Here is a 14,435-nt window from a genome sequence, read left to right on the forward strand (position 1 = left end):
AAGTTGAATATTGAAACTCAGCTTATACATTCAGTGGCAGGACGTCCAGAGAATATGAAGATAGATAAAGAGGCCACATACCTCGGGATTAAAATTACCGCCACTATTGAGGATATTATTCCTATTAATTTAGACCCTGTAATAGCGTCCTCTAATAGAATTTTAGAAAGGGTTAATAATTTGAAGCTTTCTTTACTAGGCCGAAGCAACTTGATAAAAATGCAAATTTTTCCTAAATTTTTATATATATTTCGTGCTATACCTTTGTTAATATCGTCTGGCTATTTTGCCCGTTTAGAGAGAATGTGCTCTAGATTTCTATGGGGGTACCGCCGGGCCAGGAGAGCACTGAAAAGCTGTCAGCTACCTCGAGATAGAGGGGGGTGGGGCATGCCAAATTTTCTATTTTATCATTGGATGGCAATAATGCAACACATGGGGGTACTTTTATTGCCGGAAGATCATATAGAGGACTTTCTGACCCCATCGATCTATGAAATGCTCCTGGGCACGGAGGCGAAACAGTGCTTAAAACGGATTATAGAGCCGAGCTAATATAAAAAGACCAAATTTAAGATATTCGATACAGCTTTTTTTATTTGGCAATCTATTAAAAGAAAATTTCGGCTTAGTACTGATTTAACGAAGTATACTCCTTTGCAGAATTGTTCTTTTTTGCCAGCGTTATTCCAGGATGGGGTAATGTATAGGTGGAATAATTTAGGTGTTAAGAAATATGGGGATTTATTTATAGAGAAGGATTTTGTATCATTTGACTATTTAATGAACACTTATCATATACCTCGATGGGATTTTTTCAAATACCTTCAGGTACGCAGTTTTTGTTTACAGAAGCTATCACAATCTTCAATTTTTCTGAGGAACATTGAAATCTTAGAAACGATTAAGCAGCGGTGAAGAATTAGGCCTCTGTATCAACTAATCTTGGAAAAGAGGGAGGATGATCTAGAGGCTGTAGCGATTAAATAGCAGAAAAAACTGAACATTGAATGTGTAAATATAGAGAGAAGCTTAGTAATTGCTAGAAATGTTTTGCTGAATGGATCACTCATCAGCCAGCATTTTATGTCTGTCTTCGGGCTTTAATATACACCAGGGAAGTTAGCTAAATGGAGTGTAGGGCGTGGGACAAACTGTAGTCGCTGCAATCTACATGGGGCCGATGCTGTACACATGTTTTTTGATTGTCCGAAATTGGCGAGGTTTATTGCTGATATTGAGCACTTTCTAACAGTTGAGCTGTCCATTTCAGTCAAATTAACAGCATCTATGGTTTTGCTTGGCTGTGAAGAAAACGTTGCTAACTTGACCTCGGATACAGACATTGGATTTGTGTTTATATGTATGTCTGCTTTTTGTTTTTGCATAACATCAGGCTGGCTTGATGAAGAACCACCTAATTTCATCTTGTGGCGAAATAAGCTTTTATCTATGTACTATCTTGAAACTGCATTATATAAACTGAAGGGTATAAGTAAGAAGACATTCGGTTGCAACCTATGGTCTCCAATTGCTAATTGGATAGGAATTTGAGATGTATTTTGCTTTTATCTCTCATCTGCGCTGTGCTCTTTTTTGTGATATTGTTGAATTGAATTGTATTACTGTTTTCTTTTTACTCGCTGCTTTGTCTTTTCTCTGTTGCTGCCAAAAAAACTTAATAAAAAAAAAAAAAAGGGAATCTCCCAGTAAACAAAGGTCTGCATTGTTGAAGATTTATGGATACCAAACAGTTTACCTCGGTATTTGCCCAATTGACTTGGCTAGAGTTATATATAAATGTAAAAGTGGAAACTTCTATTCTTTTGTGAAAACTCAATACAACTATTTAAAACAAGAATGATAAGCATACATTGACATCTAACATGACCCCAAGCAATCGCTTACTTAATAATATACATCTTCACAAACTACAGGTAATCACAGAGGAAAGGATTCATTGTAAGACCTTTATCCGCAATAAAACTCCAGAAAATCACACCGGGGGCCCTATTACACATAGGGTGTATTTTCCCTGTTTGCCTCACAGCGCACCTTAAAACAGGTATGCCAGGTGCAAACAGGGAAAGTACACCCTATTACGTTGAATGTGCTGCCCCCAGGCAAGCTGCAAACTCGTGCTGCCTCTAGGGCAGCGGATTCAAGTGAAAAAAAGAGTGGCTTTGAAACAGCCACTCTTTGTTTTACCTGCCTTTTTAGGAGGGGAGAGAGAGCCACTGTGACTACACCTGCCTGCAAGGGGATTTCTTGGGGGTCCATAGGACTCTCCTCCCCCCTCCAGAGGCCTGCCATCAGGGGGTGCTCTGACAGTGCCCCACGGTTTAGGTGGCGCACTGTAAGTGTGCCTCCTGACAGCTTCTTTGGCTCTGCTCCTTCGTCTGTAATTTGGTGCGGGTGCAGAGGAATAGGGATTCCTCCATTTGTATGGGGCCATGCCCCCATACAAATGAGGGACTATCCTCTAGTTATAGCGCTGGCACTATATGTGCGCCCGCGCTATTTGTTTTACAGAAAGGGCAGCACAAGCGTCTGTGGCCCTTTCTGTAATACCAAAATATCCCGGAGGCGCGCATGGCGGGCGCACATGCACATTGCACCCCTGGGACACTTTCCATAATACAGCCCCAGATTTTCATCCTCCTGACCTCCTATCCTGTATTATCTTTTGATTTTCCCAAAGTGTTTTTCTCTGGGAGAATGTCTACAAGCTAATGTATTAACTCAAACTGTACCAACATTTTGAGAAACAACCTGTCTAATTTAATGTTTAATTACTTCCATCTTTCTCAGTGACTGAACTTTCTCTGTCCATGCAATACTATACCTGGGGAGCCAAGCACCTCTTTTCCATTGCACTATGCTTGTTTGAGGCTAGGACTAACATACTAAATTATTACCCATTTAATACATTCATTGAGGTTTTAGACATGGAGCCAAGCCGAAATATGATCAGACTCTGTGATGTACTTGCTTTAACATTTTTACCAATCTCATGCTTTGCATTGTTTGAAAAAATATTTATTGGATTCACCATTTATTTAATCAAAATCATATATTATTTGTTGAATAGTTAAGCTGCTTGTGTATGCATTTTACATTTACTATTGCTTTCTTATAACACAGTGGACTCCAGCTTTATGTGTTTGAACCCATCGTTCGGCCCAATGACGTGTAAAGTTTAATTTTGCCTTATGCCCATTTTTAAACAGTGTATTACTTTTTTGGTTAGGTTGCAGTTGTTGCAGAATTTGATCCAGTGAGGATGATGGGCGACACAGAATCATCTAAAGCTAGATTGGGCATTGGAGCTGAAGAGGAGTTTTTGCTTCAGAAACCCCTATTTAAATTACATACGTACAGTGAACAGCAGGTAAATTCAAAATGTGGTTTAATTAATCACACACGAATACCATGTGATACCTTTTGAGTTAAACAATCATAGTGCCGTAAACTCCATATTGGACCTTTCACCCTGAGAGCACAGAACGCCTGCAATATCTTGATTTTATTGAGTCCTTACCTTCTTTATTGCAGTGGGACATGCATACATAGATTTTAGTAAAAAACACAGTTGATGGACAGAATGTAGAACAATGTCATACATTCACCCCAGTACAAGGATCTGGGCCTAAATCCATCGTTTTTTTTGCACTCCACACCACCCTGGGTTAGACACTGGCTATATGCAAATCAGCTCTGACCCTGTGCCTCATCGGAACAGTCCAGTCCGAACTACCAAGCCATGTCTTTCCCAGACCGGAATCAAGCATCCAAGGACCGGTTTCTGGCTATCAGCCTTCATCAGCCTGGATAGCTTGACTCCAGTGGTGTGGAGAGCCTGGGACTCACGTCTGAGCATCCCCAGCCCACTCGGGGTGAAATTGCAAAAAACACAGTTGATGGACAGAATGTAGAACAATGTATTTTACATATATTTTAGAGCAACTATCTTTTACGCTCCTACTATTGAGACAGATGGGAATTGTATAGTTTCAGACACCATTGGTAGTAGCTCTATTTTAGCCTGTTACAAAAAAATCATTAGGATAGAGCTGAACAAATAGGGCGTGTCTATATCGGTAGCAAAGAAGATGCAAAATTACATATGGCAAACATTCTTGCATGTATAGGAGTTGGCCACCACAAGATGGCTTTCAGAAATAAATGGTATGAATAGTTCTCAGTAATACAGGGTCCCAAAATACAATCAGAACAGAATAAGCACATAAATCAAGTCATCATTAGTTCATATACTGAGTACACGTTAGACACAAATGTAAAATGCAGTTATAACTTAACAAAATCGAATCACTTAAGAATATAAAAAATTGACAGAAGGAACAATCAAAGGCAAGACATTTTGACTTGCCCACCCTCTTTCTAGCTTTCGCCACAGCAGCAAAATAATTATAAACAATGAAACAGACACGAACAGTTAGCAGCAACTGCAGACAAAACATAGGTGGTCTTTCCTGTTTAAAATTAAGGGAATTTAAAGAAGGAATTAAAAACTGAGATCTCTCATTTCATATAGACTACAAAAAAACAACATATGAAGTTGTGATTGTGAGGTAATTGAATCACATGTTCAGGGTACCAGATCCTTCACATTATACTCATTTGAGGGGTACGCAACTAGAAAATGGGCCAGGCCAAGCCTAAACCTCATCAAAAGGTAATATTTTGTCTCGGCACACTTAGCAAGTAAGGCTCAATGTTAGGGGTGGTACATAAGGGAAGAAAATATGCCACCAATTCCTTTTTTTGCTTAAAACTTAATTCTTTTAGGCGCAAAATGAGTGAAATGTTTCCGTTTAATGGTTATTTTGTCATGTGGCATGATACTCTCAGGATTAGTTAAAAGTTCAAATCTATTAATTTCCAGTAAGATGTTTCTAATATATATGCCATTTACATTTTTACATCCCTGCTAGCCCCAGACAATCCGACAACAGTGACTTTGTCAATGCAGCTTTTGGTCTGGCCCAAATTAAAAGCTAAAGCACAATTGGGGCAATACCCACTATGTCAACCAGTTACTGGAGGCCCACCTCATCTTGAGCTATAAACAAGGGAACGCTGCCTGGCAATGACAGCAATTTTCTCAGCAGTTTATTCTCACTAATCTGCAAATGCAGGCAGCCAGTGTGCCCCCACACGCCAGCACTTTATGATACGATAGAAATTGGTCTGGCTTTATAAACCATAATAGAAGCATCAAAAGGCTTAGAGCCCAGTTTGGATGCAATTCTAAAAAGTAATGTCATTGCCTGTTCAAATTCGTTACCTCTCACAGACTTTAAATGGCCCCAAGTTGAGTTGCTATCAAAGGGCACCCCCAGAGAGGTGAAGGTGGGGTATCGCCTATGCGAAAAGGAGCTATCCAACTTCTTGGGCGATCACATATCATGGCATAGAGCTTAGATTTATTTGTAGAGGGTGTACTGCCACTTGAGTCAGAAGTTCCTCCAGGTCATTAATATCAAAACTAAACAGGAAGGGTGCCATGACACACCCTTGCCTGTCACACTTCCTAATCTTTAAAAAAAAAGGGGTACACTCCCTGTTCGGCCCATACCTGACTCTACCTTCAATGTCTGAGTGAAGTTGTGATAAAACATACACGAGTTTGGGATCAGCGCCCCCTTTTAGTAACATTACCCACAGCTTACTCCCAACAACATTATCAGATGCTGCACTCAAGTCCATAAATGCCAAGAAAAGAATATTCACATACTTATCAAACAGCAGGTGGAGATTCAGACATTGGTCAAACGTTCAGAGGCCCTGTCTGAATCTGTACTGGACCAATCATAAAATGGATCTTTCGGTAGCCCAGGATTCCAGATGGTCTTTGCGGTAGCATCAATCAAGGATATAGGGGGATAGGAGTGACGGTTACTTCTATCATTATAGATTGGGATAATTGCAACCCTTGACCATCGCAAAAGCAGTGTAACATTGATTGCACGCCTGTAAATGCCCATCAGAATTGGGGCCCAGAGAGAACGAATATCTTTAAAAAGATCTGCTGGGATCCCATATGGTCCAGGGGCCTTATTAGGTGGCCACCTTTTAATTGATGAGATGACTTCTCCCACTGCTATAGGTGGAGAGGTGTCATGCAGCAGCCAGGGCAGCTGACTTCGGAGCACAGGGTTCACGGTTCGATCCCCTGCTCTGGCACCAGCTCAGCTCAGCACCATGTGACTCTGGGTAATAGCTCACTTAATTTCCACGACAGCCCCCACCGCCTTGAGACCCGTAAGGGTGAGTAGCTTGCACTTTACAAATATGGATTTACATTTACATTTTACATAGTTAGATTGGGGTACTTGGTACGTTGGGCCAGTTCAAAGTCGGGGTACATTCAGAAAGAGCTGGATCCTGATAGTCATATAGTTTGGCCTAATAATCCACCCAAACTTGCTCAAGAATATTAGCCATAATGCCCTCACTAGAATTCTGTGAAAAGAAGGGCGCATTAACAACTTTCCAAAATTGTACTAAATTTTTGTTGGTTGGGGCACTAACCAGATGATCCCACGCCTCCTCTCTAATGGCCTTCTTTCGTCCATTATTAGTTTCTTAATAAAGGGCTCTACAGTTCCTTATCTCTATCGGATCCCTTGATGAGCTCTTTAGGGCATAGAGGAGGGTGGAATGGACATGTGAACACGCTCTATCAAACCATTTAACTGGTTTAGGCGGATGGTGCCAATTAAGTGTCTCCATTGTTCATTAACAATATTACAAATATTATGAAAGGTGTCAATTGCTAGTCCTGGATCAGTGTCATCACTGAGACAAGAGTCAAACTGCTCCCTGCAGCTACCCACTAGGTTAGTTAAAAAATTCCAGGGATGGTTATCACGCCATTTCCTTTGGATACCCCTATTTCTTGTATACTTGAGTGTACACTCCATCCTATGGACAGAAGTCCTTGTGTGTCCTGTAATAAGACTCAATGCCAGCATGTTGTGATAACTTAGTGGACTATCAAAAATCTGAAAATCTATTACTTTGGTAGACCATGATTTGGATATTAGGATAAAATCAGTTGCCGACCCTCTACCCATACCTGTATATGTTGGTTAATAGGGAGCAGTATTCACAGTGAAATCAATCGCCTTTATAAGGTCATGAGACCTGATCAGTCTATTTAATTTATCACTGCATGGATTATGTTTCAAAGTGTGTAAAATTAGAAGTAAAACTGTCCTCTAACGCACATACTCGATCATCAGCAATAGTGCAGGGCCAAAGGTTAAACTCCCCTCCCCACAATATTACAGAGACATTGTTTACTTGTAATAACAATGATTCTAAATTACAGGCAAGGGATTCAATAATTTGCACTTCACTTTTCATGAAAGTATGATGATAAAAGTTAACAACCATAATTGTGGGAAAGCCATGAAACCCCAAAGTAATAAGTTGGTAAAAAGGGGACACAGCAGTAGTTTTTAACACTTTACATGCGAGAGAAGGACCTATAAGTGTCAGGGGCCCACCACTATAATGACCTACAGGTAGAGATCTTCCATAGGTAGAAATGGGGGGAAAACCATGGATAGCAGTCCTAGCCCAGGTTTCTTGCAAACAGATACATTGATATTTAGAAGTAATAGATGCCCAGTTGCTGTCAGACAGTATACTATCAATGCCTGTTACATTCCAAAAAACTACATTCAATTCAGAAGATACAGGGCCATTGTGCATGATTCTCTCTGTGTGCTTTTTAGCAGTTGAAATAAACCTGGCATAACGAGATACCAAAACATTGCAAAAACATATTGTGCGCTACCAAAGCGTTGTGTCCTGGTGAGTCACTGTCTGTCCCTGCGATAAATTGCTTGTACTGGAGACAAGCCACATTACAGCATCAACCCACATATGCTTTTTCCCATAATAGCTACCTGTGAATATCACAGAGTTGTAATAAAGAAGTAGAGTGTTCACAGAATATGCCTACACTGACAGACATGATGCAACAGAACTTAGCCTTACAGGCATTCTCTTTGTTGTGCAGGAGACTAAATATGTACATGCAAACTTTGTTACTGAAATAAAGAATTCCTCGAAAACAAAGAGTTTTTATCATATATTTAAGGTCTTCCAGTGTGTGAATATTATGTAGCCCATAGCAGTTTCCACTGTTTTAAAATAGATGTCTCATTGCTCTGTCTGATTGATGTTACTTATTTAAAATTAGTTTTTAATTAATTACCTCTGAATGTAGTTATATATAACTTATAAGGTATAAGAAAGACATTTGTATAGACAATAAAAACATATTTTAAAATAATTGGTCAGTTTCTCATATATAGCTCTCTAACGCCACTGCACATGTATAGAGGAAGTTGCAACTACTGACCAAAGAAGTGGGAGAAGAAAAATGAAATGTTCAAACAGCAACTTATCCGGAGGGTCACTGGGAGCACACGTCTATTTATTTTAAATATGAGATCTGTCTGCAAATAGCTTCCTGTACCTCTAAAAAGCAACTCCCATGCATTTAAGATTAAACACAACTTCTACGTTTACCCAAAAATGTACTATTTTAAAATTAAAGATGGTGTTAAGTGACCAAGCAGATTGATAGTCTGAGAAAATAAACATGGTAAGGGGATGCTAAATAGAGAAAGGGATCTCATTAATCAACTATTTATAGTCTTTTAAAATATATATAATGCTATAAATACCCAAACCCAATACTTTCTCTCACAAATAGCTGCTTTTATATTTGTAGTAACCCTTTAGTGCTCACGGGCTTCAGTCTGCTACACAGAAAAAGGCTTTATATTCAACTTCTCCTATTCAAGCAGCATGACAATAAAAAGATTCTCTTATTTTTGTCATGCATATGGGATTTTAGCAGTCCAGTTGTGCATTGTCATTATTTTAGTTTCTAGACCACAACCCATAATTTCCATGGGAAAATGAAGAGAAACACGTGTTTATTCTAACATGCTTCATCAAATCTGATGAGCATTTTTCACATGGTGAAATCATTCTCCTTGAACCCATTTCTTTCTAGGTTCAAACGGCAGGAACGCTGGTAATTGTGTCTTTTCTGGTCCAGACGGAAGTCTATATAGCCTGAATATGGAAATCCTAGCCCATGTTAAGATGACATAAGTTTTAACTTGCATCCATCCTTTAATAATATTCATCCTGTCAGCCTTCACTGCAGCCAATAAACCTGCTTCCATTGTGAGCTGACTACTGTTGCATGTCTGTGAAAGTGTCCCCTTTTAGAGTGCAGTTAGATATGCAAACGTTGGAGAGTTTGGCGGAAATGTGTGCTGGGAACATTTACCTTTATTTCTGTAGCAATGCACTGTCTTTTTTTCTTCTCCCGGAAACAGATTATTTCAGATCCCAGAATTCGAATAGAGATGGCTCTTCGAGAAGCTGGACTACATAACACAAGCTACGCAAAAGAGATTTTGCCCAAAATTGCTCCTCCAAAGCTGCCAAGAAGGGACATGGAATCTACGGTTTTCAAGACCTAAAAGCATTTCTGTGTTGAAATCTATTTTTACCAGCGGGTTTATATGTATCATTTATATTGTACTGGTTTTATATGAATTAAACGTGTGGCACTTTATCTGCTTTTTAATGTAATCATTTTATTTTCTGGATGTCTTCCCATTCTGCATAGAAACATTTAGCACTTTCAATAACAAAATTAAGTGCAAAAAGCGGCAAGCTTTATCAGCTGCAACTGACAATGACTCTTTAAAGCAGAGGCGCAATAACATTGACATCAGTAATAAGTACACTGGAGGACAAATGCGAACTATTTTGAATGGCTTTCAACTGACTTAAACGTGTCTGTTAAGCACATAATGTCACAAAAATTATTTTAGAAAACTATATCTGAAGACCAGGCTTTTCAGTTAAGCAACCTACCAAAGCAGGGCTTAGCACACACACCACCTCAGCGGAAGGATACACTTGCGCGTGATAATACGCTTTACAAATACATATGACATATCATGCCACTGAGAAACTTAGATTCTTTCTTGTGAAAACGATTGACATACTTATTACGTTAGCTGCCTAAAGCTTGCACCACATTTGTGTTTGACTATTTACCCTGGAGCGTGTTGGTACTCAAACACCATGGTATGAGACACCCAACTATGAGGATAAAAGATTGTTTAAACTTTCTTCACTAAAAACTACATGGATTCCACAAGTACATGGTTATTTTGCAAATGTATAACGTATACTAGTATTGAAGACAGTGCTTTAAATGGGAAATATTAAGTGCAGGTACTCATTAAAATGAGCTACAGGTGTAGTGAGTGGGCTGGGATGTGGGCAGGTCTAGGGGCGGGGCTAAAGGCAAGACATGATGATACTTCATGACTTCTATATTAGTTGCAGCACACACCAAAACACATGAGAAATGTGTTTATATAAACAAAGCAACTTCACTCATTACACAAAATGAAAGAGAAATGCTAAAATATATTAACATTTCCTTTTTTTGCAATAGATGCACATTCTAATGCCATACTGTTTGTTAATTGCTGTTGTTTGGCACAAAACCATATATTTTTCAGCACATGAGTAGGAAGAAACTGAAAATACCCCCACGTCGCACCAAAGCTCTTATGGCACCAAGCAAATGAAGCAAATCATCATGACTCACCTCAGAAGATATCTCTTGTCTCTTCCATAGATCTGTCCATTCATCCTTTCATCCTACCATTTACCTGCTGATGTCCACCATTTAACCTTTACATTCTGTCGTCTATTCTGTCTTTCATCCATCATTCAGTTCTTCATTATTTCGTCTGTCCACCCTTCATATCCAAACCTATCCATCCATCTAACTCAAAACCTTTCTATTCATCCTTTCACTCATCCATCTCTTTATCCACCCTTTCGCTCACTCATCAATCCTTTCGCTCATCTGTTCATCAACCCTTTCACTCCTTTATTCCATCCCCCCTTTCATTCCATCACCCTTTCACTCAATTCCTCCTTTCACTCATCCATCCTCCATCCCTTTCATTCATCCTCCCTCCCTTTCATTCATCCATCCAATCTTTCAATTATCCACCCATCACCTGCCCTTTTATCCAATCATCCACCCTCTTTCACCCAGCAATCCATGCTTTCACTCATCCATCCATCTATACACCCACCCTTGCTCACTCATCCATCCACACACTCACCCACTGAAAATACCCCCACTTCGACCCAAAGCTCTTATGGCACAATGTAAATGAAGCAAATCATCATGACCCTCCCCAGAAGATAGCTCTTGTCTCTTCCATAGATCTATCCATTCATTCTTTCATCCTACCATTTACCTGCTGATGTCCTACATTTAACCTTTACATTGTGTCATCTGCTTAGTCTTTCATCCATCATTCAGTTTTCACCATTCTGTCTGTCCACCCTTAATATCCAAACCTATCCATCTATCTCCAAACCTATCCATTCATCCTTTCACTCATCCATCTCCTTTCGCTCATTTATTAATCCTTTCGCTCATCTATCCATCAACCCTTTCACTCCTTTATTCCATCCACCCTTTCATTCCAGCCACCCTTTCACTCACTCCCTCTTTTCACTCATCATTCACCCTTTCATCCATCCTCCCTCCCTTTCATTCATCCATCCAATCTATCACGTATCCACCCATCATCCGTCCTTTTATCCAATCATCCAACCCCTTTCACCCAGCCATCCATGCTTTCACTCATCCATCCATCTATTCATTCATCCATCCATCCATACATCCACCCTTGTTCACTCATCTATCCATAACATTTACACTATCAATATAACGTTCATTGCCTCATCAGGTTCTCCATGAAAGTTATGACTCGTTGTATCATGCTGTATTTGACTACTCCCTCGGAAACCTCTGTCATCTGACACTTGTTTGCACAAATGTGCAGGATAGTGTGGCTGTGATTGACAGCACAGGGCCTGAACGGACCCTGCTCTGTCAAGCACAGCGTGATTGTGAGCACCCGGACATTATCCAGATGAGCCCTGCTGAATAGCTCAGCTGGGGCTCAGATCGGGGCTGCAGAAGCTGCGCCTTGGCTGCCAGACACACGTTCCACTCCGGCTCTCCAGCACAGCCAATGAGCCTTACTTTTCGTGAGTACCGGTTTCCTCCACAGCAGTAGAGAAGTGCTGGTACTCAGAGGGATAAATCTGAGAAGTGCTGGTACTCAGTACCGGTGAGTACCGGCCCATTTAAAGCACTGTTTGAAATAGTACAGGAATTAATCAAGAGTGTATATCTTTTATATTTTCTCATTAGAGTCTGTTTTTGAGATCACTTGCACGTTTTATGTGAGAGAGAGCTACTTACGTGTTTTTTAGTTGAATCTTAATACTAAAACTGAAAAATATTCACTCCAGCTAAATAGAAATCCACAAAATTATAAACCCCAGCTACATCAAAAATCCTGCTGCGATACTTTGACACCCGAATTTATTGACACTGGGGATATTGGTCATTTTGGGATGCAGATTTATCTAGAAATCCTTAGATGCCCCCTACGGAATTGGGAAATACGGGAGGAATCAGTGATATCTGCTTTTCCCCAAATTCAGGGCTTTTTCCCACTGAAATATTCTACCTGCTTTCACTTGGCAAATATGTGTCCAGAAGCACCCAAGTTAATTACCACAGTACTCAGAATTCCAGATTCAAATCGAAAATCTTCTTTCTGCCCAAATCTAGAATTTCAGGTAACTCGCAACGAGGTGCATAATGTGTTCAAATTGAATGCACTGGTAACAAACCTCTCAATGGATGCAGAAAGTATTCTCTTGAAATATGGGAATTGCATTGGAATGGTTGGGCTTATTGGAATATCAGAGATAAATGGAAGCCTGGACTCTAAGAATAGATGCTTTAGTCGTCTGGCATAATGCGTGTATGTATGTATGTATGTATGTATGTATGTATAAAAGTGCTAACCTCGCTAAGGACAGCAGAGCACTATACTTGGTCAAAGATAAGCATAAAGTCAACGTGATAGGAGAGTAGCTGGGTTGTGGACCATGGTGAACAGCCTTTACAACGAAACTTTTACAACGCACTACCATTATGACGCAACTTTTACAACGCAAACTATTACAACGCATAGCACTTGGGGGCGCTCTAGGATAGGGAATAGGTTTAATGTACTATCCAACACCTTCCCTACTATCCACGGGGACTGGAGTTGGAATAGTAAATTAAACTATTCACTATCCAGCGCCCAAAAGCATTATGCGTTGTAATGGTATGCGTTGTAAAAAATGCGATGTAAAGGTAGGCGTTGTAAAAGTATGCGTTGTAACGTCATACATCCGTGGACCATTATTATGTTGTGATGTAGTGTTCTTCAAATAGGTGAGTCTTTAACTGTTTTCCTACAGTGGAGCAACATAGAGGCATTTCTATTGGGTACTGGAATGTTGTTGCAGATCCTGGGTGCATAGATGGAAAAACCCAGCAGTGCAATAGTGTCCTGGCTTCAGGTGTGCTGAGAATCACTGGATAAAGTGAGCTTATCTACTGGATAAGCCGGGTGCAGGTCACAATACAGCTATTTTTGAAGATCTTGCAGGCCGACAGCCAATTAAGTTCCAGAAGGATGGGGGTGATATGATCATATTTTAACAGCCCCTAGATGAAAGATGTGCAGTGGCATTTACAATGAGGAAAACATTGTGTAACTTTCTTTAGAAGAGAGAGCAAGTGCTAGGGACTGACATTATTTTTTGGCAGTGTGTTCCTTGAGGATGAGGTTGGTGTACAGGGTGAATCCAGGTGTCATTGAAAATTGGGGTTTGAAGCAATCAAAGTTCATGTAATTGAGCCAGGTCTTTAATATTTCAATACACAGCTCATAAACTGTGGAATTGCACAAAGAAGTCACAATCTGAATATTCTGGACTCTTCTAAGAGGGCAAAGAAGATTCAGCTTCTTCAGGAACTTGTAAAGGAGAATTTGGAGAGTGACAAAGCAACACAAACGCAGTTTTAAAAACAAGCATTTACAATGCAATAGGTCTCGGGTTAATTAAGTTTGAGCTATTGGCATTGCTTAATATTGCAAGACCAATTGCACCAAAAGTCTATAAATTGTAGGCCAAAAAAATGTGTATTTATTTTTGTAGCAGTGGTGGCATGCTACGCTTTAGATTAATATGTTTGAAAGTAAAGTGCGCCATACTGCGATTGCTACAATAGTTATTTGTGGATGCGTTAACAATTGATGTGTGCACTGATGACTGGTGGTGTGTGTGCCTGTAGAAATTGTGCACTGATGGCTGGTGGTGTGTGTGCCTGGTGGAAGTGTGCACTGCCGGCTGGTGGTGTGTGTGCCTGGTGGAAGCGTGTACTGACAGTTGGTGGTGTGTGTACCTGGTTAAAGTGT

At 40.0% G+C, this 14,435-nt stretch overlaps 1 protein-coding gene across 1 annotated transcript in view; it reads left to right on the top strand.

The window, feature by feature from the left end:
• The window catches only part of CCDC148 (coiled-coil domain containing 148), a 1,212,845-nt gene extending 1,203,211 nt beyond the window's left edge, over positions 1-9,634 (top strand). The window contains exons 14-15 of the mRNA XM_078681707.1: positions 3,251-3,391; positions 9,393-9,634. Coding sequence (XP_078537833.1) covers positions 3,251-3,391; positions 9,393-9,539 — 288 coding nt within the window. The 3' untranslated portion in view covers positions 9,540-9,634. The remainder of the gene's footprint in view (positions 1-3,250; positions 3,392-9,392) is intronic.
• The last annotated feature ends 4,801 nt before the right edge of the window (positions 9,635-14,435 follow it).

The sequence above is a fragment of the Lissotriton helveticus genome, chromosome 3_1 (assembly GCF_964261635.1).
Source record: "Lissotriton helveticus chromosome 3_1, aLisHel1.1, whole genome shotgun sequence".
Taxonomy (NCBI): domain Eukaryota; kingdom Metazoa; phylum Chordata; class Amphibia; order Caudata; family Salamandridae; genus Lissotriton; species Lissotriton helveticus.